Raw genomic sequence first — 27,053 nt, 5'->3', positions numbered from 1 at the left:
ATCCATCCCATTCATTTTTTTGTCTCAAGTTTTAATTTTTCCTTGTCTAAGCCTGTTTTTTTCTTTCTCTATTTAGTCCTGTCATTTTTTTTTTGGTCTCAAATTTTATTTTATACCTGTCTTAGCCTGGTTTTCGTTCCTCTTATTATTCCCTTCCCCCCTGTCATCTCAAAATCATTTCCTTTTCCTCTAGGCATCTCTTAAGCTCTTCTTTATTTTTTTCCTCTTATTCCCATCCCACCTATATTAATTTTAGCTTGCTTGTTGTTGATAGTGCTCTGGTGGATCTTTTTCTCCAATTTGGTTCCTATTTTTTTTTATTCTTTTCATTTTTCTTTATATTTCTCACTTTATTTTCATTACTGTTTAAACATAATGCTATATGCTTCCCTTCTCCTACTCTATCTGCCTTTTTCATTCCCTTTCTTATTTATGATGTAAATTTTACTTTCTCTCTTCATATCATTCCGAGTCCCTACTCTTATTACTGGTCCTCCCTCTACTTTCAAAGTCATTTCTCTTTCAGTAGGTCATCTTATATTGGCTCTCCTTCGTTATTAACAGTCTTAATTGCTTTATACTCTTATTAATACTGGTTCATTTGCTGTTGATAGTGGGATTATGGGTAGGAATTATTTTTGTGGGTGTGGATTTGTTCCCTGGGCTTTGTATTTTGTTCTCGCAGCATCTGTACAACAGCTTACATGATGTGGTGGGTACAGTGACCCTCAGTTAGCCAGCTGGAGGGAAGGACTCACCGAAGAATGATCCGACAACAATCAAAACCCAGTTATCCAGACAGCCAACATAAACAGTATAGAGGGCATCGCAAGAGCTCTAAGTTCAAGGAGATCAAGAGACTACACTGCTGAATCACACAGATCTCTTAGTATAGAAGTTCATACCACAAAGATAAGGAGTCAGAGCAGATCAATATAAGAAGCAGAAGCAAACAGAAGAGTCTCCCCTGAAATGGGAAGACAAAGAAACAACTTCCAATTGAAAGGAAAAGAGGAATATCCAGAAAGAGTGCTAAATGAATTAGAGGCCAGTAGACTTTCAGACACTGAGTTCAAAACAGTGCTTATAAAGAAGCTCACTGAGCTCAGCAAGAATTATGGAGCCCTACAAGAAAGCTACAAGAAGCTTACTGTGAACTACAACAACATGAAAAAAGACAAAAGCTATCAGTTGGAGCCAGGAGGAAATGAAGAATACAATTTTGGGATTGAAGTACACAGTAGAAGGAATTAAAGGTAGGCTAGATGAAGTAGAGGGTAGAATCAGTGAGCTGGAAGATGAAGTAGAAAACAATTCCCAGAAAGAGAAATAAAAGGGAAAAAAGACTCAACAAAGAGAGGTTAGGGAAGCTTCAGAGGAATATGAAACATAATACTATGCATATAATAGGGACAACAGGAGAAGAGGAGTAAGGGATAGAAAACCTGTTCAAAAAATTAATGACAGAAAACTTTTCTAATTTGATTAGAGAAAAAGTCACACAAGTCCAGGATGCACACAAGGTCCCAATCAAGATCAACACAAGGACTCCTACCCCAAGACACATTACAATCAAAATAGCAAAATTTAAAACCAGAGAGAATCTTAAAGGGAGAAAAAGCTAGTAACATAGAAGGAAGCTCCGATAAGGCTAGCAACTGACTTCACAACAGAAATACTAGAAGCCAGAAGAGAATGGCAAGAAATATTCTGTGTAATGAAAAGCAATGCCTGCAACCAAGACTGCTCTACCCAGCAAGGCTCTCATATAAAAGGGAAGGCAAAATAAGGAGTTTCCCAGACAAAAGAAGACTAAAGGAATATACTTCCACCAGACCAGCTTCGCAAAACATGCTAAACAGACTGCTTTAAGGAGATGAAGAAAGAGTGAGAAAGAAAGGAATACAAGTACAAAAGGCAAAAATGGCAATTAATAAGGACCTATGAATAATAACATTAAATGTAAATGGATTAAATGCTCCAATCAAAAGACATAGGATAGCTGAATGGATAAAAAAACATGACCTGCACATACGCTGCCTACAAGGGGCCCACCTTAGAACTAAAGACCTACTCAGATTGAAAGTGAAGGGCTGGAAAAAAATATTCTAAGGAAATGGATAGGAAAGAAAAGCCAGGGTAGCAATACATATATTAGACAAAATAGACTTTAAAACAAAGGCCTTAAAAAATAAACACAGAAGGACACTTCATAATACTCAAGGGAAGAATCCATCAAGAAGACATAAACATTGTAAACCTATATGCACCCAACATAGGAGTACTAAAATATATAAGGAAAATCTTGGAGGACTTCAAGAAAGATACAGACAACAACACACTTACACTGGGGGACTTTAACACCCCACTGTCGCCAATGAATAGGTCTTCCAAAGAATCCATGAGGATATTGTGGCACCGAACGACATTCTAGATCAAGTGGGCCTAATTGATAGACACAGAACCTTGCACCCCAAAGAAGCAAAATGCATGTTCTTTTCAGATGTACATGGAACATTTTCAGAGATAGACCATACAATAGGACACAAAACAAGCTTCAACAAATTCAAGAAAATTGAAATCATACCAAGCATTTTATATATTATCAAGCAGTAATATCAAGCATTTTCTTGGACCATCAGGGCTTGACACTGGAAACCAACCTCAAGGAAAAAACAAAAAACAGTCAAATTAATGGAGACTGATGGAGTTAGTAAAGAATGAATGGGTTAAAAATGAGATCAAGGGAAAACAATCAACATTTCTGGAAACAAATGAAAATGAACACAGTAGTCCAAAACCAAGGGACACAGCAAAGGCAGTCCTAAGAAGGAAGTTCATAGCAATATAGGCCTACCTAAAAAAGATACAAAAATTTCAAATAAACATCCTAATCCTACCTTACAAGAACTCAGGAACAACAATAATCAAAGCTCAGAGCAGTAGAAGGAAGGAAATTATCAAGATCAGAGCAGAATTAAATGATACAGAGACTAAAAGAACAATTTAAAGGATCAGTAAGTTCAGGAATAGATTCTTGGTAGGGTAAACAAAGTAACAAGCCTTAACCAGACTAATCAAGAAAAAAAAAGAGAGAGAACCTAAATAAATGAAATCAGAAATGAAAGAAGAGAATTTAAAACTGATACCACAGAAATGCAAAGTATTGTAAGAAATTACTACAAACAACTATATGCCAAGAAGTTTGACAACATGGGTGGAAGGGACAAATTTCTAGAAACATAAAATCTTCCACAGCTGAATCAAGAAGCAAAAAGCCTGAAGAGACCGATAACAGCTGGTGAAATTTAAGCAGTAATCAAAAAACACCTGGCACACAAAAGCTCTGGACCAGACCGTTTCATGATAAGGATAACAGTTGACTTCTCAACAGGAGAATTTTACAAAATATTTAAGGAAGATATAACCCCTATTCTTGTCAAACCATTCCAAAAAGTCCAAGAAGAGGGATGACTCCCAAACTCTTTTTATGAGGCCGGCATCATCTTAATCCCAAAACCAGATAAAGACACAACAAAGAAGAAACTACAGACCAGTGTCACTGATGAACATAAATGCTAAAATCCTCAACAAAATATTGGCAAACTACATCCAGCAATACATTAAAAAGATCATAATCAAGTGGGATTCATCCCATGGATACAAGGATGGTACAATATTTGCAAATCAGTAAACGTAATATATCATGTAAACAAAATGAAAGACAAAGATCACACTATCATATCAATAGATGTAGAAATAGCATTTGATAAGGTACAGCACCCATTTATGATAAGAACACTCAGTAAAGCAGGAATACAGGGAACATACCTCAACATAATAAAGGTCATATAGCCCTGGCTGGTGTGGCTCAGTGGATTGCGCGCTAACCCGCAGACCAAAGGTTGCCAGTTCAACTCCTAGTGAGGGCACATGTGTGAGTCATGGGCCGGGTCGACAGTTGGGACGTGCCAGAGTCAACCAGTTGATGTTTTCTCTTGTGTATTAATGTTTCTCTTTCCCTCTTCCCCCTCCTTCCCCCTTTTTCTAAAAATAAATAAAATATTTTAAAAAATAATAAAGGCCATATAGGAGAAACCTACAACCAACATCATGCTCAAGTGGCCAAAACTAAAAGTTTTCCCTCTAAGATTAAGAAGAAGATAAGGATGTCCACTTTTACCAATTTAATTCAACATAGTATTTGAAGTTCTAGCCAAAGTTATGAGACAAGAAAAAGAAAGCAAAGGCATTCAAATTGGAAAGGAGGAAGTAAAACTGACATTGTTTGCAGATGACATGACAGTGTACATAGAAAACCCTATAGACTCCACCAAGAAACTCCTCAACCTAATAAGTGAATTCAGCAAAACAGCAGGATACAAAGTCAATATTCAGAAACTGAAGGCATTTTTGTACACCAACAATGAAATATCAGAATCAGAAATCAGGAAAAAAACCCCATTTGCTATAGCAACAAGAAAAATAAAGTACCTAGGAATTAACCTAACCAAGGAGGTAAAAGACCTGTACTCAGAAAACTACACAACACTGAATAAATAAATTAAGGTAGGTACAAATAAATGGAAGCACATACCATATTCATGGGTTGGGAGAATTAACATCATCAGAACATCCATACTACCCAAAGCAATCTATAGGTTCAATGTAACCCCTATCAAAATACCAATGACATATTTCACAGATATAGAACAAACATTTCAAAAATTTATACGGAACCATAAATGATCCTGAATAGCCTGAGCGATTTTGAGAAAGAACAAAGTAGGAGGGATCTCGATACCTGACATCAAACTATATTATAAGGGCATTGTAATCAAAACAGTTTGGCACTGGCATAAGAACAGACACATAGATCAATGGAACAGAATAGAAAGCTCAGAAATAAATCCATGTCTGTATGGTCAATTAATATTTGACAAAGGTGGCAGAAGCATTAAATGGAGTAAAAATTGCCTCTTCAACAAATGATGTTGGGAGATCTGTACAGCTATATGCAAAAAAAAGAAACCTGTCCATCAACTTCCACAATGCACAAAAATAAACTCAAGATGGATAGAAAACTTAAATATAAGTTGTGACACCATAAAAGTCCTAGCAGAAAAATTTCAGATACTCAGATGGCACACAAAAGCTCTGGACCAGACCATTTGTGTCCAGACCGTTTCGTGGTCTGAAAATATTGCTGGACCACACAGCAATATTTTCACTGATATGTTCCCTAGAGCGAGTGATATAAAGGAGAGAACAAATGGGACTACATGAAATTAAAAAGTTACTGGATGACTAAAAAATTATTAGCAAAATATACAGGGAACCAGCCATATGGGAAAATATATTTGCCACTGATAACATGGGACAAGGGTTTCATCTCTAGTACATATAAAGAACTCACATGATTCCACACCAGAAAGAGACAATCCAATTGAAAAATGGGCAAAGGACCTGAACAGACATTTCTCCAAGGAAGACATGTAGAGGGCCCAGAGACAAATGAAAGGATGCTCAGCATCACTGATCATTAGAGAGATGCAAATTAAAACCACAGTGAGTTTACCCTTTACACCGTTCAGAATGGCCATCATAAACAAATGAACAAACAAAAGTGCTGGTGAGGTTGTAGTGAAAAGAGAACTTTAGTACACTGTTGGTGGGAATGTAGACTGGTACAGGCCCTGTGGAAAACAGTATGGAATTTCCTCAACAGACCAAAAATGGAACTGTCCTTTGATCCAGCAATTCTGCTGCTGGTATTATACCCTAAGAATCCTGAAGCAGCAATTCAAAAGAACCCTTAGTATCCCTATGTTCCTAGCAACATTATTTACAATAGCCACGTGCTAAAGCAGCCTAAGTGCCCATCAGTAAATGAGTGGATCAAAAACCGTGCTACATTTCACAATGGAATACTATGCAGCAGAAATAAAGAAGGAACTCCTACCCTTCGGGATAGCATCAGTGGAACTGGAGAGTATTATGCTAAGTGAAGTAAGGCAGGTGGTGAAAGACAAATACCATATGATCTCACCTATAAGTGGAAACTAATCAACAAAACAAACAATTGAGCAAAATAGAACCAGAGACTTGGAAACAAAGAACAAACTGACAGTGACCAGAGGGGAGCCGGGAGGGCCATACTGGGCGAAAGATAGGGAAGGCTCCAGTCAAAGAACACGTGTAAAGGACTCATGGACAAGGACAATGATGGGGGAGGATTGAATGTGGGAGATGAGTGTACCTGGGCAGGGGAGAATAATGGGGGGAAAAGTGGAGATAAGTATAATTTAACAAAAATAAAAACATTTTTAAAAAAATTTGCAGGGATGCTGTGTTTGTAGTTTACAAGGGTGCTGTGTTTGAAGTTTATGTAATATTCTTTTAATATTGACAGTCATTAAAATGTATTTTGATAACCACAGATAGTAAGCTGTTCGTTCCTAAATTTTATTGATGTTTTCTGTCAAAAATAATCATATCTAGGTTCCAGAAAATAACTTATAAAATTATTATAAAGCCAGTATTGTACCATTCTCTTGGTCTCTGCTAAATGCGTTCTCTTAAAGTTGATAGTTGAAGTCCAACTAGGGTTCTCTGACATTTTTGCTCAAAGAAAAAAGTTTCATGCCTTCCATCTTACTGTTAAAGAATCTTAATTTATTTAATTTTCTGCTTGCAGCATTCTTTGCATGACAAAACTACCTGTATGAAAAACTCACATTTTCTGGTTTAACCACCAGTCTACTTGCGAGAGAATATTTAACATAATTTAATAGCTAGACCTTAAAAGGTCTTATTTGTGCTGTAAGTGGAGTAATTAATTTTTTACTGATGGCCAGCTCTGTATGTGGTATTTTCCCAAGTACCTTGGAGGAAATTGAGGCGTAGGTACATTTTAAATATTGGAACTTATTCAAGGTAATGTATCCTAGTAAACCACAGAGCGACAGCACAGTTTTGTGTGATTTTAGAACTTGTGTTCTTTCTTTCCACTGTACCATCCTTTTTCTTTCTTTCTTTTTTTTTTTTTTGTATAGTAATCTCCCTTTATATATGGGAAATGCATTCCAAGACCCTCCTTGGATGCCAGAAACTATGGGTGGTACCAAACCCAATATGTACTGTTTTTTTTTCCTATGCATATTTACCTTTGATAAAGTTTAACTTATAAATTAGGTACAACAGAGAGTAACAACAACAATAAAATAGAACAATTATAACAACATACTATAATAATAGGTATGTGAATGTGGTCTCTCAAAATACATCATTGTACTATACTCACTCTTCTTGTGATGATGTGAGACAAAACAGTGCATTAGTGATAAGAAGTGATATGGATATGTTGGACAAAGGGATGATTTGTATCCTGAGCTGGACAGTGAGAGATTTCATCTTGCTATTCAGAAGGTTTCCCAGTTTAAAAATTATTTCTGGAATTTTCCATTTAATATTTTCAGACTGTGGTGGACCACTGGTAACTGAAACCATGAAAAGTGAAAGCGCAGGTAAGGTGGAGTGAGTACAGTATATAATTTAAATTGTAAATTTTTTTCAGGTTAAGAGGACAACTCTAGTGGACAGCAGAACATCTGTTACTGATGTGAAATTTGCTCCTAAGCATATGGGTCTTATGTTAGCAACCTGTTCTGCGGATGGTATAGTAAGAATATATGAGGCCCCCGATGTCATGAATCTCAGTCAGTGGTCTCTGCAGCATGAGATCTCATGTAAGCTAAGCTGTAGTTGTATTTCTTGGAATCCTTCAAGGTAAGTTTACACGGCATACTTCTGATAATATAATCTTAGAAAAACAAATTGGTAATTTTTAAGCTAAGCATTTGATGATTTATTTTATTAAATAGTTTCCTTAGTCATGTTCATTATTTTTAATATAGTTTAATATATGTTATGTAGAATAATGGCTTTCCCTTCTCCACCCTTTCTCTTGACCCCCTATTTCTCCTGCAGAGAAGAAACCAGCCGTTTGAAATATTTTGGTATATACCTTCTGAGCTTTGTCCATGAATATACAAATAAATATTTAATGCATATATAAATACACAAATAGATGCAAATATACATAGATGTATACTGTCATGTACAGGTGGACACAAAACATATAGACATTTAGAAACATCCATTTCCTTCCTTGCAATTTTTTTTTCACTTACTCATACCTTGTGGGCATTTTTCCAGATATTAGTGTATCTAGTTAGTCCTACATTATTCCTTTAACTACTATATAGAGTGTGACTCTAAGACCGTACCATGATTACTTTTTGTTAAACTATTGTTAAAAATTAAAGGAGCCCTGGCTAGTGTGGCTCAGTGGATTGAGTGCTAGCCTGCGAATCTAAAGGTCACAGGTTCGATTCCGAGTCTGGGCACATACCTGGGTTGTGGCCCAGGTTCCCTAGTTGGGGGAGTGGGAGAGGCAACCAATCTGTGTATCTCTTGCATAATGATGTTTCTCTCCCTCTGTTTCTCCCTTCCTTTCTCTTTAAAAAAGTAAATAAAATCTTTTAAAAAAAAATGAAAGAAATAATCACTTGGTAAAGAAAAAAATTCAAGTAATCCAGAAGAGTACAGGATGAAAAGTAAAAGTTTCCCTACCTCCTAAAAACAAATGCTGTTGTTGTTAATAGTTCTATTTTTAGATTTTAATTCTGGTAGTCACTATTTTTAAATGATTTAGTTATACCCCTTGTTCTTGCTATTTATATGTACTCAATATGTAAAAGATGAATTTAGCACATTTATAAAGCTTTTCTCTTCCTGATATGTCATTTGATATTTGTGGAGCTGTTGATAGTTATTTTAGTTATGTTGTTAATTATAATAATTTTAAATGATACTTTTATATTTAGTGATCTATCAATTTTTAGACTATATATTGACTCACCTTTTTAAAAAAGGAAATTAGCTTATTTTGCTTCTACCTCACCTTTACCCTTCCGTTTCCTAATATTTTGTTGTGTCGCTAACATACTGGCAAGATTTATAATATTTGTATTTATACTGTCATTAATATATTTGTAAGTAATTTTGTCTTTTGACTACAAGTTGATTCTAAAAATTAAATAGTAACGAAATTTACAATATTAGATTATGCAAATATTCATTATAGGTGCAAATGTAATCTATTACATGGAACCTGTTGTTCACACAGATTAATGTCGTTTTAACTTCTGTGCTGTGGTTTGCTTTTTGATTTCCTTTACTTCTGGGTTATACCTGGCTGTCACAGATTTCATATCACCTCTTGTATTCAGATTTTTTCCATTTTGATGGCATACCTCCTAAAGTAATTTTTTACATAGGGGATGGATGGCAAGCTCTTTGAATGCTTCCACGCCTGACAGTGTCTTAACTTTACCCCATGCTTAATTGTAATTTGGCTAGTTTTCGAGTTCTAAGTGACGCATAAGAATTTTGAAGATACGGTTCTTTGAGTGTTAGTAAGGAGAAGTCTGAGGTCAGTCTGATGCTGGTTCTTTTGTAGGTAGCCTGTTCTTTTTGGAAGTTTTTAGGATTTTGTCTTATTACTTTGAGCTCTGTTGGAAATGTATTCTCCTAGTCTGTGGTTTGTCATTTTGACACTGATGACTATGATGACAAAGAGTTGTGAATTTTAATGTAACTACAATCATTCCTTCTTTGTTACAGTGCTTTTTATTTCTATTTGAGAAATTCTTCCCCACCTTGAGGTTGTCAGCTGTATACTGAAAGGTTGTTCGTTTTGCCTTTCACATTTAGGACATTAAACCTCCTGATTGCTTTGAATGTGGTTTGAGGGAATAGAATTCTAAAATGTAATCAAGATGTTTCTAGGTTTTTTTTCCTTTTATTATTATTTAAAAAAAGTTATTTTTATCCTCACCTGAGGGCATTGCTTTAAGAGAGAGAGGGAGGGAATCGAACCCATGACCTTTTGGTCCACAGGATGACACTTCAACCAACTGAGCCACATTGACTAGGGTGGTATTTTTTTCCTTTAAAACACTTTTTTTGTTGTTGTTAAGGAAAATTTCACATATTCCAAACGTAGTAATACAAGTACAGAAGGATCCCTATATGTCTATTACCCATCTCTCACACAAAGCTACTCTTGTTTTACAATATATAGACATGTCTTTTCCCTCAATCCTCCTTCTCTCCCCCCCAAAAAAGACTTGTTAAAAAATAGAGACATATACTATTAGGTGTTGGTCTTTTTTGATTCATCCTTCTTGATGTTTAGTGATTTCTTTCAAAATAAAATTTCTTATCTCAAATTGGGGGTCTTTTATGATTCTTTGACAGTTTTCTTCTATTATCTCTGTTTTGTCTTTTTGGAACTCATCTTTGATTATTCCTGGACTCATCCTCCATTTCTTTAAAGTGGTTTGGAGAATTACTATTCTGTCTCCCAGATCTGTAACTTGTTCTCTAGGCACACATTTTATACCATCCATTCTTTTGTGGGGGGCGGAGGGCAGGGGTAGGATTGCGAATTGGCAATCATTTTTAATTGTTAAGATGTTTTTCTTTTTCTCTGATTACTCCTTCACCAACACAAAGCACAAAAATGCAGAAAACATGGTGGTAAATAGAGTACAAAAGAAATAATTTGTTTCCAGTATGAGAGCTGAAACATGAAGGTAGAGCCTCACTTAGTTCTTCCTCAGCGTGGAACATGTGCATCAAGTGACTCAAAATTTTTGCAGAGCTGCTTCAGACATGTTCGTGAATGACTGAAAACCTTAGGTACTCGATTTTGGGGGTTACAAATAAATTTTAGCCATTAGGTCAGTTTATAAATACAGAATCTGCAAATAATGAGAATCTGTATTTTCTCAAAGATCTGTATACATGGTCTTTTTTTTTTTAAAGATTTATTTTATTTTTAGAGAGAGGTGAAGGGAGGGAGAAAGAGAGGGAGAGAAGCTTTGCCTGTTGTGTGCCCCCCACTGGGAACCTGGCCCACACCCCAGACATGTGCCCTGACTGGGAATTGAAGCAGCGACCCTTTGGTTCTCAGGCCAGCACTCAGTCTATGGAGCCACACCAGCCAGGGCTGTATACCTCTTAGTCTTTATCTTTCATGCATGTGTCTGTTTTCCTTGAGTATATGTTAGTTTTTACTTACCTTTTTGTATTTATAAGCAAGAGATTATTATGGCTAGTAGAGAAAACTGGTATTATTTTTCTTCTGTTAGGTGCTCTGTTTTCTTAGTAACTCACTCCCTTACCTACAGATTTGGCTGAGTTTCATCTAAGTAGATGGAGTGGGTTAGCAGGATTTCTTGATAGGGAATGCCAAAATGCCAGAGTTAGGAGGACTTGATTTAGGGGATGGAGCACTTTCATGTGTTTTGTTTCTTTTCCTCTCAGGTGTTGGGAGTACTGTATTTCAAGTTCTTATCTCTTCTCTTTTACATTCTAAATCATCTCACTAGAATCCTTTCTCAGATGTTAGCGTAAAACAGAGTTATCTGCCAGCCTTGGGGGTCTTCTGATGGCAGTTTTTTAAATGAATCACTTCATGACTCATTTCTATTCACTACATGTTTTGATTGAACGTTGGAAATTCTGGAACTTCTGGAACTTCCTCCTTACTGATAGTCATATGGGCTCTTTTTCCCTTTGCATTTCTGTCTCACTTTCTGCTTCCTGTTTTGGAATTCTTCCAAATTTTTAAATTTCTGATGACACACTGATTTCTAGCACTGTTGTGGTGTTACTCTTTTCATCATTTCTATGGAATCTTAGGAGGGAAGAGGAGTTGTGGATATACAGGGGGTGGGTGGTTTTTCTCACTGAGTCATATTAGGAAGACAGTCTAGATGTGAACGTGTTATTTCTGGATGTACAAATGAGGTCATTCCCAATTCAGTTGTTTATTCATCTATTTTATAGTTTGATTTAAAAATGCTTTAGTTTAAAAGATATGTTTAGTAATTTTAGAATATGTTACTGTAAATGCACTTTTGGTCCTTGCTCAAATACTTAACGTTGTTTAAAAACAGTTATAGGACATTAAAAAAGAGAGTTTCTGAGATGCAGAAATTGCTGTGGAATTTACATCTCTTCGAATGGTCAAGAGTATTATAAATAACTTGGAATTTTATTACTATAGGACTTTGCAGTTTACTTGGTATTTTTCTAATTTAGGTACCTTGCTTCATTATCAGTAACTTTAGTCATCAAGCTTTAGGAATAAAGAACTAAACCTTTTAATTTCATTACCACATTCTGTTTTCAGCTTTATGAGTTGGCAGATGGCAATACTAAGGTCAAAGGTTAAACAAGGGTGTCCTGTTCATAGAGGTATGACTTAATCTGCATGAGGGAGGAAAAGAAAATCGGTATTTAGGTAATTAGGTATTTAATTAAATAGAAATAAATCATTTAGCCTAGAGTTCAGTAGAGTTCATTCTCTTATTGCTTATCTTTTTGGCTTTCACAGTTAGTCCTGAGAAAAGAATGACATGTGGGAAGCATGCCTTGCTGAGAGTTTTCTTCCTTTTTGTACAAAGCACTTAAAATCTTTTTGTCGTGACTTTGGCACTATAGAGTTACTTTTCATTCCACAATTAATGACCAGATCTTTCAGGAAGAAAAATTTAAAGATCTTGTAGGTGTTTTTTTTTTTTTTTTCTCTTTTCCTTTTCAAAAAACCTAATTGAATGCTTGAAACCTTTTCTTTTAGGGAAAAAAAGCTACTTTCTTTCTCAACTATAATAAAATGTGATAAATACAATGCAAAAGGATAGTAGTCTTGGTCCCCATATTGAGCATTCTCAAGGACACGCCTTTTCCAGGTGTTGCTGTGTCTAATGTACATCAGGGATTTTATCATAGTCTTGCTGACTTGCAGGTTGTAGAGCTGCTTGATGCCAGTTTTATAAAAAAACTTTTTCTGATTTAAGTATAATTAATTTAATCATGTGAAGTATTTTTTACCTTTTATTTACAGCTCTCGTGCTCATTCCCCCATGATAGCTGTAGGAAGTGATGACAGTAGTCCAAATGCAATGGCTAAAGTTCAGATTTTTGAATATAATGAAAATACCAGGTCAGTATTGCTTTAGTTTAAGTATTATTCCAACTTGCATTTATTAAGTATTGTTCCAAATTGCATTTATTTTTTTAAATGTTATTTCTTTATTCATTAACTGAATTATGCATTACCAATTACATATTTGCTGACTTCCTACGATATGGCATGTTCTATAATAATATGAAATTGAATGGTATAGAGGACATGGTAATTGATTTCCCAGTACCATCTTGCAGGGAAAGCAAACAAACAAAAAAATTAAAAAATGATGATGAATTTTATAAACTGAGAGAACGAGTGTACACCCAGGGAGAAGGGTCCAGGAAGGTTCACCCAAAAGCAGACCTATAGGATGAGTAAAAGTTAGCCAAAGAGGGCAGAACATTCCACATGGAGAAAACTGCATGTGATATGGTCTGTGAACAAGAGAGTCAATATATTTTTTACTGTGGTTGGAACACAGGCAAAGAATAGTGTGGTGAGAAATATGCAAGGCTTATATATACAAGACTTCGTGTTCAGTGTTTAGGTTTTATCTCACAGGTAATATGAAGCCATTGAAAGATTTTTAAGTTGGGGGATAATAGGATCAAATGATAGTTTAACTCTATGTGTGGAAAGTATTTTGGAAGGGAGCATGAGTGGATTTAGGGCAAGTTGCTGTTATAATAGCCCAGGTAGGAGATTATAGTGGCTTTGAAATAGAGTAAGGGTGACGGGGACAGAGAGAAGAGGACAGTTTGAGAATAATTTAAGAAGTACCAGTAGGATGTAGTGGTTGATTGGATGTGGGAGGTGAAGAAGAAGGAGAGAGCTATCAAGATGATTTCCAAGGGTCTGGCTTAATAATTCAATGGATAGTGTTTAATTTATTAAGATAAGGAATTCTGAAAATAGGTCAGATTTGGGTAGAGTGTAGCAGCATGGGAAGAAAATTTTAATTTTGGTCACATTGAGATGTCTGTACTCAGAGTCGTATAGGAGAAAAAAGCACCCATCAGGTGATTGGCTGGGCTTCACATGTACTAGACAAAATTCTTATGTCTAGTAGTTGGATGTTCAGTGGGGTCAGAAGTAGAAGAGAAGAGCTATTATAATTCCCCTGGGCTTTGCAATTCAGAATGTTACTACTTAGTTTTTAAGGGGTTCTTGTACCTGCCTTCTACCTTCCTAGAGTCTTGATTTCCTTAGAGAGGCTTTGTCTGTAGTGGTGCTGTCCAGTAGAACTTGCTGTGATGATGGAAATGGTCAATATCTGCACATCTGATGCAGAAACTTGAAAAGTGGCTACTGCAACTGAGAAACTGAATTTGTTAATTTATATCAATTTAATTTTAAATAGGCATGTGTGGCGAGTGGCTACTATATTGGCCAGCACACTTCCAGAATGTAGGGATCTTCCTTTAGAACTTCTTTTAAGCTATCAAAGCTATCAGCTACATTAATAGCATTTTAAAGAGGCTTCATGAAGATCTAATGTTGTTAAAGTAATGTCTTTCAACCTTAGTTAAACAGTGAATAATGAGCCATAAATCATAAAACTTAAAAGATGGACCATTTCTAAAACATAGGGAAATAAAAAGTACTTTATAAATAACATTTGAGTAAAGGGATAAAGAACTAGGATTTTTAAAAATTTTTATTTATTGATTTTAGAGAGAGGGAAACATTGATTTGTTGTTCCACTTATTCATGCACTTACTAGCTGATGCTCGTATGTGCCCTGACTGGAAATTGAACCTGCAGTCTTGGCATATCAGGACAGTGCTCTAACTGAGCTAATTGGCCAGGGCTAAGAATTTGGATTTAGTTCTGAAGGAAAATACAGGGCAGATAAAAAGTACCTAAATACTTAAAAGAATCCAGTGATAAAGATAATCCAATAGCTATGGAGAAGTTCTGGGGTTAAGCGGCTTAGTTTGCTCAGTGATGATGTCAGGGGCCTTAGTATTTTTCTTTTCTTTTTTGCTGTCATCCTTAATATGTTGGTTTCAGCACCTTAGGATTCCAGAAGTGCCTGGTGATCCATGCAGATGTAAAGAAGGGCATTTCCTTTTATGAACCTTCTTGTATTAGGAAGAGAAAAATTTTCAAGAAGCACCATAGCGGTCTTTTTCCTTGGGTCCTGTTGGCCAGAATTGAGTCACTTTACCATGCTTTTAACTGCAAGGGAAGTCAGTGTGTTCCTGGCACTTTCTGCATCTAGAATGATGGTAAAGTGGTAAGAATGGTTGCATCTGGGAAAGGGGAGATGTTGTGTTAGGAAGTTATTAGACCTTTATGAGTTCAGATATTTTTGGATTTTTTTGGTCTGGTTCTTTAAGAATTTGAAGGTTCTTGATAGGTTGAGCATGTTATCTGTAGTACATGTGATAGTGGACTCTGTAGCATTCAGTTATCAATACCTAATTGATCTTTTTGTAAGAAGTGACTCCATTCAGTACATAGGGAACATTTGTCAAATTAACCAGTATTGGATATTTTTATTTTTGTTGGTGAATGAAAATATCCAGACAGGCCTGGCCTTCATAATGATAGGTGTCCTGCATTTATATACGTTACCGGGCACTTTTCACATCTATTAGGAAATACGAATGCCAACAACCATCTCATAAGTAGGTTATGTAGCTTTTATATTAGCGCCCTTTCCCAAATTTAGAAAAAGTGACTAACAAAGTAAAACGACTAGTCTAAGGTCAAATAGAGGAGTCAGGACCACATAGTAGAAGCAAGGGTATATGTGGGATTGTTCAGGATGATTATATAGGGTGTGAAGACATCAAGGAGGAACCTTGAGGTTTGTACTAGCTTGGATATATTTCAGAAAGAGTGTTGGGGGTGAAAAGAAGGCCAAGTAGAGAGTGCTGGGAACACCAATACAGGGTTAGGTAAATGTAGGTTTATAGTTGTGGGTATGCAAAACAGTTTATTCTTGTATTATTTCTTATTAATTATTGTATTATTTTCCATTGAACAACTCTACATCTGCTTTTGCCCCAACCTGTATTTCAGAGGAGGGTGGTAGAAAGTTGAGATAGGGATATATCCCTTACCCCTTCTTAAACACACAGTGCTTCAGTTCTGTCCCTGATAGTCAATTGAATTCAGAAAGGTAATAGAAAAATTCGATCTGTTGTCTCCTTCAGTGTCTTCTTATTCTTTATTTGCAGATATAAAAAAGAATTGTAAGGATGAAATAACCTTGGTATAGCTTCCTTTATCAACACTAAAAACTCAATTCCTGCTATTATCAGCTTTACTTTTTTAATTTATATTCAAATACTCAGGAAATTCAGTTATCCTTTTTTAAATATATAACAATAGCTAATAAATCAAAATCTCATTCTAATTTTTGTTAAAGTGTTTTAAGCTAAACTTCAAAAATCAACAGAGGAAACCTGGGAGGTTATATAAATTTCCTAGGGCTGCAGTAAGAAATAACTACAAAATGGTGATTTAAAACAGATTTATGCTTACATTTCTAGAGGCCCAGAAATCTGATATCAAGGTGTTAACTCATAACTGTGCTCCTTCTAAAATCCTTTCTTGTCTCTTCAAGCTTCTAGTGGCTCCAGGAGTTACTTGGTGTGTGGCACCTAATTCCAGTTTCAGTCTCTTTCTTCTCTATGTCTGATTTTCTTCTTCTTTTATAAGGATATTCAACATTGGATTTAGGGCCTGCCCTAAATCCCAGGAATGTTCTCTTTCCAAAATCCTTAATTATATCTGTAGAGACACTTTCCAAATTCAGTCACATTCATAGTGTCAGGGGTTAGAACTTGGACATACTACATACTGCAGAGGTAAACATTACTTTATTGTGAGCAGTATAAAAAAATTGAGGTATGTTGATGTGGATTTTTAAAATGTTTATTTCTGGAATTTTTAATGTTAATTAGTTGTTTTTTTTAATTAGGAAATATGCAAAAGCTGAAACCCTTATGACAGTTACTGATCCTGTCCATGATATTGCATTTGCTCCAAACTTGGGAAGGTCTTACCACATTCTAGCCATAGCAACCAAAGATGTGAGAATTTTTACATTGAAGCCTGTGAGGTGAGTTTTCAAAGCAATTACTAATTTGAAAGTGTTCTTAACTCTTATTTTCATGTGGGGGAGAGTGTAGAGGCAATTGTGATCTGAAGAGTGGATTATTTAATGAACATTTCATCTATAAATATATGACCTTGGGGGATGGGGAATTGAGTAGAGAGCTTTATAATTTTTTTATTTTAATTTTTTATTTTTTTAATTGTTACTGTTCTATTAACAGTTGCCCTAATTTTCCCCCATTAATCTCTCCTGCCTTGCCCTGTATTTTCTTAATTATGTTTTATTCAGGCTGGTACCAACAATGAACTAGAGCCTCTGAATATACTTGGTACTCTATAAGTGATTGAGTGAATGAGAGGTGACAGTCCAAGGAAAAACTAAATTAGCACTGAGACATTCTTGTGAATAAACTTTTAGCTTTAATTTTGGAATTACGAGTTTCATTTCTTTTTTCTTTCTTCTTTTCCTCCTTCTCACTTTCTTTTCTCTTCCTACTGCTTTTCTTTTAAAATGAATTATCTATTTTGTTCCTCTACTTTGGGGGAATAAAATCCTCTTCCGTTGTATCTTTCTTTTATGAAACGGTCACTCATTATCTTTTATGTGGTAGGATCATGCTGGGTACTTGAACATAACACAGCCCAGTGAGCTAATAGGGGGAGGGTATGGGTATGCACATTACTATAAAATATTGTGGTAAGTAGGTGAGACCATATTTTTTTTTGTTTGTTTAGATAGGTGTTCTCTGTGTGTGTGTGTGTGTGTGTGTGTGTGTGTGTGTTTAAACCTTTTCCCAGAATTCCTCAGGAAAATTTTTTTGTTAACAGGAAAGAACTAACTTCTTCTGGTGGGCCGACAAAATTTGAAATCCATATAGTGGCTCAGTTTGATAATCATAATTCTCAGGTGTGGCGAGTGAGTTGGAATATAACAGGAACAGTGCTAGCATCTTCAGGTGATGATGGCTGTGTAAGATTATGGAAAGGTGAGATTTCAATGAGTAATTATTGCCTCATGTTGCTTCTTTAAAAGTTTCACTTAGAAATGCAAACTCTAAATATTTAGGAAAAAATTATCTTTCTACAGCTTTAAATTATGCCTTATATTAATTTATGTTATTTTGAACCTTCATTGGTTTACCTAGCAGTTAATGACTAATTGCAGTTAATGGCTAATTGAATTATTTAAGTTTCCATGTGGTACAAGGCAATTTTAAAAACTAAAAATAGCGGTAACATAATATGCAGTATATTCAAGATACTGTTTGCTCTATTGTGTAATGTGTAAACTCAGGATAGGACTAGAGTCACCTCTTTTATTAAACAATTGCTTTAGTGAATCAGCTATTAATAGGAGAAAATCCTGTGTCTTCCTCAGTTCCCCTCAGCAACTCCCAAAAATTCAAGAATTTTGAGGCCACTGATTCTAAAAGTTTTTTACAAATGCCATGCTGAGAGATACGGAGAATCTCTTGTAGTGTCGTCTGCAGTTTTGCACAGATGTTTATCCACTGGGCAGAGGTGTCCTTTGTGGACCACTCTAGTCAGTGGTTTCCTATACCTTGGACCCAAAACTATAGCTTAGCTCACTTACCCTGAACAATGAACTGTTTTCCAAAGTGCAGTTTGGCTAAGGCAGTTTTAAGCTGTGGTAGAAGCAACCCAGACTTCCCTTTCTTCAGGGTGATTTGATTTCACAGGCTTTGCTGACCTTTCCTGCTTCTGGGCTTTAGTGAGACCACCCAGCTTCACCCCAGCAGGCTCCCCGCTTTGGGTTTCCTGGTGCATTTGAAGAATTAGGTGTTGAATAAACCACTCAAACTTAAAGGTTTTGTTTCCTACATCCATCCATTAGGTACCCACATGACTTACACTTGCATAACCAAGAAGACAACTCCATTATCCTACATATACAAAGAATTTCTCTTGATAGTAACTTAATGTAAGAATGTCGCAGCTTAGAGAATTACCTCCGAGGAAGGGAAATGGGTAGTGAAAGCTTTATTTTTAAATTAGTAATTCTTTTAAGACTTTAAAAATAATTGTTAAAAATTATGATGTGTTTTATATTTAAAAATATCTTAAACATTTATTCTGAGAGAAATGTAGCCTGTAGGACACTTGTTTCTTTAATTGTAATTTGAGGACATGAACACAGATTTGTGTCCTTGAGCATAGGTATTAGTCATGTTAATGTATTTGACCATTTTCCTTTCAGCTAATTATATGGACAATTGGAAGTGTACTGGTATTTTGAAAGGTAATGGGAGCCCTGTCAATGGGAGTTCTCAGCAGGGAAACACAATTCCATCCCTAGGTTCAAGTATCCCAAATCTTCAAAATTCATTAAATGGATCTTCTGCTGGCAGGTAGGCTGTTATATAGAAAAAGTAGAAATTCTCTTCTTTTTAAATCATTCTGATAACCATACTAAAGTGTATTATTTAATGGACTTTAAGACTGAAGTAAGAAATTCACCCATAATTATGACACTAGAAAAAATTCACATTGTTGGCTCTGTATTTGGCTTACTTATGATATTTACAGGTAGGTTGTGAGACTGTTAAAGACTAAATTATATTCTGAAATTTAGATGAAGAGGACAGTGGGATACAGGTGAGGATTTTAGTCGTAGATTATTAGTGTGTTAGCAGTGCTGGCAGTGTAGCCTTTGACTTGCGTCAAACTGAAAGTTAAAATAAAATACATTAAGGCTTTGTAGAAGAGAGTGAGTTAATATTTTAGTTTGTTTAAAACTTTAATGGAAATTGTAAGAAGAAATGGCAAATTCTGAGTACTTGATTTTTTAGAATTTTTAACATTTTAATTTTTACTCATCTTAAGAATGTTTGATGTGATCTCAAGAATCATACTGTTGCCTTCATATTCAAATTTCAATATGTGAATTTGTATGGTAAAATTATTTAATGTTCTTTGTGGAATATTCAGGAAACTTCACAGCCTTTGAACACTGTCCTGTGGTTATCGTCTTCTTAAATAACAGAAGAGAATTGTATTTAAATTTTTCTCAACTATTTTTAATTGTTGTGTTTTTACAAAGAAGTCCTGCTATTTCATTTTGAGGTTTAAGTTTTTGCATGAAAACAGTTTCAGGTTACAATAGACGTTATCAGATTATAAAGATGATTCCATGAAGCAAAGGATACTAGTGTAAATTTAAAGAAAAACAAAATCTGGTTTTGATTGTTGCCTGTACTGCATATTTTCTTTGTAAAGAGCTTTGAAGTTTTAATCTGTATTCTTATTGTGTTAACCATGTGTGTTAGATCTGTGATGCAATTTCTCTTCATTTGTATTGTGTACTTTAACAGAAAGCACAGCTGAGTACCAGCTAACTGGAGTAACTTTGCTGTTTTGCTGCTTGTTGCATGCACACAGGAATGGAAAGCGAGCTCCTTTTTCCCTTTCCCAGCGCCATTTGACCTCTCCCAAGATACACCAGCAGCCTGCTTACTACTAAACAATCCAAAGGCTCTTAAAAATACAATATATATCTTTTTCTTTTGTATTAGCCAGGCTATTGACACTGTTTGAAACTTTTGAAATATAAATGGAGAGGCTTTTTTTAAGACATTGTCACTAAAGTAATTTTTTTAAATGTTCCTGAAACTAACATGGGTTTTAAAATGAAAAGTGTTACCATCCTTATAGGTATTTGGGAGGAGGGGATATACCACTTTATTTGGAGAATAGAGGCTTGTTTCTTTTGCTTTCTAAAACAGCTAAAATGATGAATGTGTGCACAATTTTAATTTGTAGATTGAATAAATATTTTTCATGATGGTTGTTTTGAGTGCTAATTTGTTTACATTTTACACATGATATTCAGTACAATTCTGTCATTTCTTTGTAATATTTTAGAAATATTAGAAAAGGGTGAAAGACGTAGTAGTAAAATGAAAGTAAAACACACAGTTTGAAGCCAAATTAAACATTTGGTATTACTTCATTTATAATTTAGTAGTAAAATGAAAATATCTTTGTAAATTTTTGATTTCTATTCACTAAAGAGATTAACATTTCTAATATGTGCTTGTATATTTTTATGGTGTGATTTGATGGTTTAAAGTTTCCAGTCACTTTGGAAACCTACTATAAGAGAAGCAGTTAAAATTTTGCTGAAATTGTGCATGCACATTAACGTCCACATTCTTTGTGCCAGAATTTTCTTAGTTGGTCACTTCATGTAGTTTATACCCTATACAAATGGATCCTTGATGACAAAGCTATAAATCTTTGTTAAAATGCATTAAGTATTATTGGTAAGTTATAAAATTGCAGAATAACAACAGTAGCACATATTCTTTGAGCCCTTTTAGTTATCAAATTTTTGTGCTAAGGTTTTGCCAGAAAACAACTAAGAATATTCAAAGATTGTATTTCTTTGAAAGTGAAAGTATATTTGAATTGGTTTTCAGTATCATGTTTAAATTTAAAAAAAATTGTGCCTGCTGCTACTATAAATGAAACATTGCTTAAAATAAAGAAAAAGCTTATTTGATTTGTAAATTTACAGGATAGCGTCAAATGTTTCTGAGAGGTTAGAAAGTGTTTTAAATTACAAAATTTGTCTTTTTTTACATTTCAATTTTAACAGATTGTAGTTTTTCTTTCAAGTTTCTATATCTGCTTAGGCAAGCTTGTTTTGCGTAAGGGTCTTGATTTTTGCTATTATATTCTGTTAGTTTTGGCATGAATATACTAAAGCTTTTTTCAGCATGTGTTTTATCCTTTTTGGTTCTCTTTGTATTTACAACTTTTCTCTTTTATGTTTTTTTTCTTTTCTTTTTCTGTTGTTTTGTTGTGTTTTGGTGGTTTGTTTCTGTGTTCATTGTTTCAGGTATTTCTTTCCCCTTCTGGAGTCCCCACGAGCTGGATCGAGATGGTCCAGTTATACCCAGGTCCTTCCTCCTCCTCCTCCTCCTCCTCCTCCTCCTCCTCCTCCTCCTCCTCCTCCTCCTCCTCCTCTTCCTTTTGTGGTAGAGCACTCTTGTGATGTTGACACTGCCAACCTCCACCCTTGCAGACAATCTTTGTCTCAGCCTCTTAATCTGTTACCTGAGAATGAAGGGATTTAAAACACTGACTTAACACTTAAAGGTTTTATTCAAGTGCTTGTAGATGCTTTAACTCCTGGCTGCCTTTTGTTTTTCTTCATTTTTCTTTCAGAAGAATTTTCTAATTTAGGGTCTGTCTTGCATGTACCTATATTACAATCAGAACACAGCGTTTGGAACCTAAACGTGTTTGTGCTTCTCCATCAAAGGGACATTTTCTTCATTGGTTGATAACTTTTGATGAAAAGAGATACATATAAATAATATTTACTTGTCATTCACCCAATAGCTGACTTCAAAGTGCCTGTTCTGTACATTTTATTTTGAACTGTTACCATGATGTTAATTTTCTGATGGTTTGGCATACTGGTTAATGTACAAGCATATCATAAAGTTAAGTCTGCCTTTGAGACATATTAAGAGATGTTAATTTTACAGGCTAATATTGAAACCAACCAGTTTGTAAAATAAATCATTCCTGTGTATAAAGCAGCAAAATATAATATGGACTGTTTGGTCTTTTTTTCAAACAAAGTAACTTGTTTTTACTGCTTGGAATTACTGTTTAAAGCTTTTGTAATTATTCTTTGAGTATATTATTTAATAAAATATATTTTAAAAGCTGTGAATCTGCTGCCTTATAAAAACTATAATGTATTCTATATGATAGTTGGTAAAACTTATATCTCCTTAACATGTTGCTAGAAAAATATAATCCAAATAATCAAAATTTAGGGGATGGGTGTGACATTTATTTAAAAGGTAGAGAGTCACTATGTAGACTAACATGTAGAACTGATGACTTCCAATCTAATTAGATTATTTTCTTTCTCTTTTTCTTAGACTTTTTTTTTAATTGAATTTATTGGGGTGACATTGGTTAATAAAATTTTACAGGTTTCAGGGGTTAGCTTATTTTCTAAAATGGTATTTTTAAAATTTAAAAGCACTATACTTTATAATAATTATGGTAAATGATTAAAACTGGGTCTAGTAATACTCTCTTTGGTTCAGTTTTCTCAGGAATTGTCAAAGATTTAACTTCCTTTAGGTATAGAGAAAGATGTAATTTGAGCAGCATTTCAAATGTGTCTATCAGTTAATCACATAGATGATAATAGTTATAACCATATATTATAATTATAATTTAATTTTCAAAGGTATGTTTCCTATGAATAGTGTCATATCTCTAGAGCTTAATATACAAAGGACAGATACCTGATAAGATATACAAGATCTGTCTGGAAAAAGTATAGCCACTGTTAATATAATGAGAACAGTTTATGCGACATCGATGTAACCTACAGCCAAGGAAAGTGGGGTGGAATGCACATACATGAACAATGACGACTTCACTGTCCTAGTCAGTGGGGGCAGTAGGCCTGTTGAGTGAGCATGTGTACTGTGTGGCTTTCACATTCAAAATGACAGTTTGAATGAGTAGAGCAACAAATCTGCATCAAATTTTGCATTAAGTTTGGACATTCCTCTGCAGAAACTATTCAGATGATTCAGAAAGCCACAGCTTTGGCCAGCTGATGATTGGCAGCTTCATCATGACAACGTGCCTGCTCATGCATCATGTCTCATTGCAGAGCTTTTTTGGCAAAACCTCAAATCACCCAGGTGATTCAGCCCCCCTGCAGCCAAGATTTGGGACCCTGCGATTTCTGTCTTTTCCCAAAACTAAAATCACCTTTGAAAGGAAGAGTTTTCAGACTGTCGATGAGATTCAGGAAAATACGATGGGCAGCTGATGGTGATTGGGAGAACTGGGTGAGGTCACAAGGTGCTTGCTTTGAAGGGGACCGAGGTGTCAATACCCTATGTACAATATTTTTTGTTTCTTGTATCTTCTACAATAAATATCTCTATTTTTCATAGTAAATGGCTGGTTACCTTCCAGACCTCATAATGTATTTTAATTTCATGTACATTTGAATTTTGATGTATATAACCATTAAGATGTTTTATCTGTAAATTTAACATTGTAGCATCCAATGTAAGAAAAATAATCCTTTCTAATAATTCTCAAATGTCTTCTTTTTGTTGAGGGACTTGTTTTAGACCTGTAGATGTGTTTAGGTTCAAAGCAAGATGTCTAACCTAAGGCTGAATCTGGCTCAGAATTAAGAATTCATCTCTTTCTGATTTTAGCTATAGAGGAGCCTGGGTTTAGAATGGGATAATGAATTGAGACAGATTCTCACTGCAATTTAATGAAATTGCGCATCTTCTATGTCCAAGATACCTGCAAAACACAATGTGTAGAAAGTAGGAAAATGGTCTGCACACAAACTGTCAATCTAGTGTGAGGATGCATTTACAGGACTTACAAAAGTTAATGAGGATTCAACTTCGTAATGAAAGGTTGAAACAGAAGAAAGCCATTTGAGTTGGCAAGATTTTGAAGGGATGTGGGATTTCAGCAGGTGGAGTAATTAAAACGGAGGATAGGAGTACCACCATGATGGCGCAGGAGGTGAAAGAGGACACGGGTGTGTTCAGGCAACAGAATGAGTAAGGTTCATTTGGAGAACTCATGGGAGATTAAGCTGGAATCATACCTTGTCACATTTGTAGGCTTTGGATATTTGCAGCTGAAGTGTTACCACTTAAAGCAGTTGGTAAAGGGGAGCTGTGGGAGAAGTCTGCCTTTTCTTAACTGGATAGGCATCACTTCTAATTCCTTGGAGGGCACAGTTAACCATGTAGCTCTACTCAGTGTCCAAGGAAATTTTGGAATTCCCCTTGAGTGCTACTTTGCGAGTTGGCAAATAAGGTTAGATACTACCTGGTATTTGTCGAGTACCTCCATGTCCTATGCTCTTCTAGATACCTTATGCAAGTTAATTGATTTAATTCTGGCAACAAACCTCTGAGGCAGGTGCTTGAATAATCCCCATTTTACAGATGAGGAAACTGGCAGGTTAACAACCAGTTGCCTGAAGCTGCACAGCTAGGAAGTGATCTCAAGAATGAGATCTAGGCAGTGTGGCATTAGAGTCCAGACTTTCTGCCTGCAGATTACTTTGGATTGTATATCCCTGTCACTGGAGCCTTGCTGGGTGTTGTGGGCAGAGCTTTGGTAACTTGATTTTTATGGGGGAAGGACATTTTTTGAGTTGGGTACAAGGGCTACAGAGTGAATGACAGTTTGGGACATATAGACACATTCTGGCAGTTCATCTCCAACATAGACCATGGTATAGAGGAGTTAAAATATCCTATGAAACAAGGGTTGCTTATACTCAAATAGCATCCTTTCAGTTCTAGAGCTAAACATTTTTCAGGATTCAGAAAATCTTAAGATTTTCTCCACTTTGTTAATTGAGTATGGAGAAAGGTAGAATGAGGGTAGTTACACTTTGCAAATGCTAAGCTGGAAGGTTTCAAGAAGAGGTGTGAAGAGAACTGAGGAAACGTGACTTACAGGAAACCAGACCTGATCAGTTACAACAAATGTCGACATAGTGCCCAGGACCAACCTGGTAACATGAAAAGTGACAAACAGTGTGAAAGTGGAGGCAGTTAAGGGTAGGCGAGACAGAACGGTCCTCAGGTTATAAAACGAGGAAGAGTGGTTTGTGTTTCGGATGCATTTCTAAAGGCAAGAGAACCATCAGCCCAGAGGGCATCTAGGAATGATGGTTGAGTAACATTTTAGAGGAGGTAGAGTGATCTAAGTAAAATGTTTCCTCCCACTAGGCTAAAATTAGGAGTAGGATTTAAATTCAACCGTGCTTTCCCTTTTTTCTCTTCCCAAATGCACCGCACATCTTAACTATTAAATGAATGACGTTAAATAGTTAACTGGAAAGGAGAGACTAACTCTGAGGCTGTAAAAGAAATACTGAGATAAAGGACACTGAAAGGTCTGAAACTGAATTACCTATATGGTTTCAGTGAAGTAGTAAGTAGTAAAGTCCTTGTGCTGAGCAGATGTCGGTGATGGGATTTGCCGTCTAGGGGGTAAGAAAAATGTAGGAAGTTAGGGATGGATTACGTCTCATCGCCTCACACAATTCCACACCAGCTATTACGAAGCTTGGATCCGGGGAAATGATCTCCTATTTGGAGCTTGTTAACAGTGCATAACGTAAGGCAAGTCGTGACATTTCAGCATTTGCCAAATGGTGATGGATAGAAAAGATCTGCACCTGCTTGTGTAAACACAAAGAAGTGGCAACAATATTAAACTCCGGGTAGTATTAAGTAATCACCGGAAATGTTTGCGTGTATAAGGTGGGCGATGGTGCTCTGGGCTCCCAAACTGAATTAGGCGTTACTTTAAAGCTGGCAAATGCTCTCAACGCGCCGCCTTCGATTTAGTTATAGCGAGAAAGCCATCCGCAGGTCTCAAGCAGGAATAAGCTCCTCCTGCTGCAGACCGCGGTTCCCCGCTTCAAATCCAAGGCGCGCTGTCCCCGCCCAATCGTCGGGCTCAGTACCTGCGCAGTCCCTCCGCGCTGTCCAATCCAAAGCCGTCCCTGAGTCTCCGCCCTCCGCTCGTACTGTAAACAGACGTAAACCGGAGGCGCGCACTTTACGGCCGGCTCTCGCGGTGGCTGGTGCTGTGGGAATGCGCACGCGCATTTCCAGCGCCTCCGGAATGCCCCCTCCTCGAAGTTTACGTCGCTTTCTCACCTCCCAAAGTAGGGCTCGGGGGCTCGGGGAGGAGAGTCGGGCTCCTGTGTCTTGACGTGAAGTTGGGCAGGAGGCTGTGGAATTCACTTCTGGCCGGCAAGTGCGGCGTGGCAGTGACGGTTGGGCAGAGACGGTTGGGCAGAGGTCGGGAAAGGGGCGCAGACTTCCGGATGGGGGCAGCGCCCTTGAGCCGGGGTCAGTCGTAAGTGCTC

At 36.1% G+C, this 27,053-nt stretch overlaps 1 protein-coding gene across 2 annotated transcripts in view; it reads left to right on the top strand.

Moving 5' to 3' along the window:
• The window catches only part of SEH1L (SEH1 like nucleoporin), a 61,994-nt gene extending 39,296 nt beyond the window's left edge, over positions 1-22,698 (top strand). Inside the window, exons 4-9 of one of the 2 annotated variants that reach the window (XM_054587320.1) lie at positions 7,577-7,788; positions 12,980-13,078; positions 16,980-17,120; positions 17,945-18,102; positions 19,335-19,485; positions 21,978-22,698. In XM_054587320.1, the coding sequence (XP_054443295.1) occupies positions 7,577-7,788; positions 12,980-13,078; positions 16,980-17,120; positions 17,945-18,102; positions 19,335-19,485; positions 21,978-22,215 (999 nt within the window). In that variant the 3' untranslated portion in view covers positions 22,216-22,698. Of the gene's footprint in view, positions 1-7,576; positions 7,789-12,979; positions 13,079-16,979; positions 17,121-17,944; positions 18,103-19,334; positions 19,486-20,448 lie in introns of both variants that reach the window. The other variant, XM_054587321.1, reaches the window with a different exon arrangement.
• The last annotated feature ends 4,355 nt before the right edge of the window (positions 22,699-27,053 follow it).

Source organism: Pteronotus mesoamericanus, unplaced genomic scaffold (genome assembly GCF_021234165.1).
Source record: "Pteronotus mesoamericanus isolate MK-2021 breed Mesoamerican mustached bat unplaced genomic scaffold, CSHL_Meso_final scaffold_118, whole genome shotgun sequence".
Taxonomy (NCBI): Eukaryota; Metazoa; Chordata; class Mammalia; order Chiroptera; family Mormoopidae; genus Pteronotus; species Pteronotus mesoamericanus.
The sequence above is the reverse complement of the archived record's forward strand: the minus strand, read 5'-3'. Positions and strand labels throughout refer to the sequence as shown.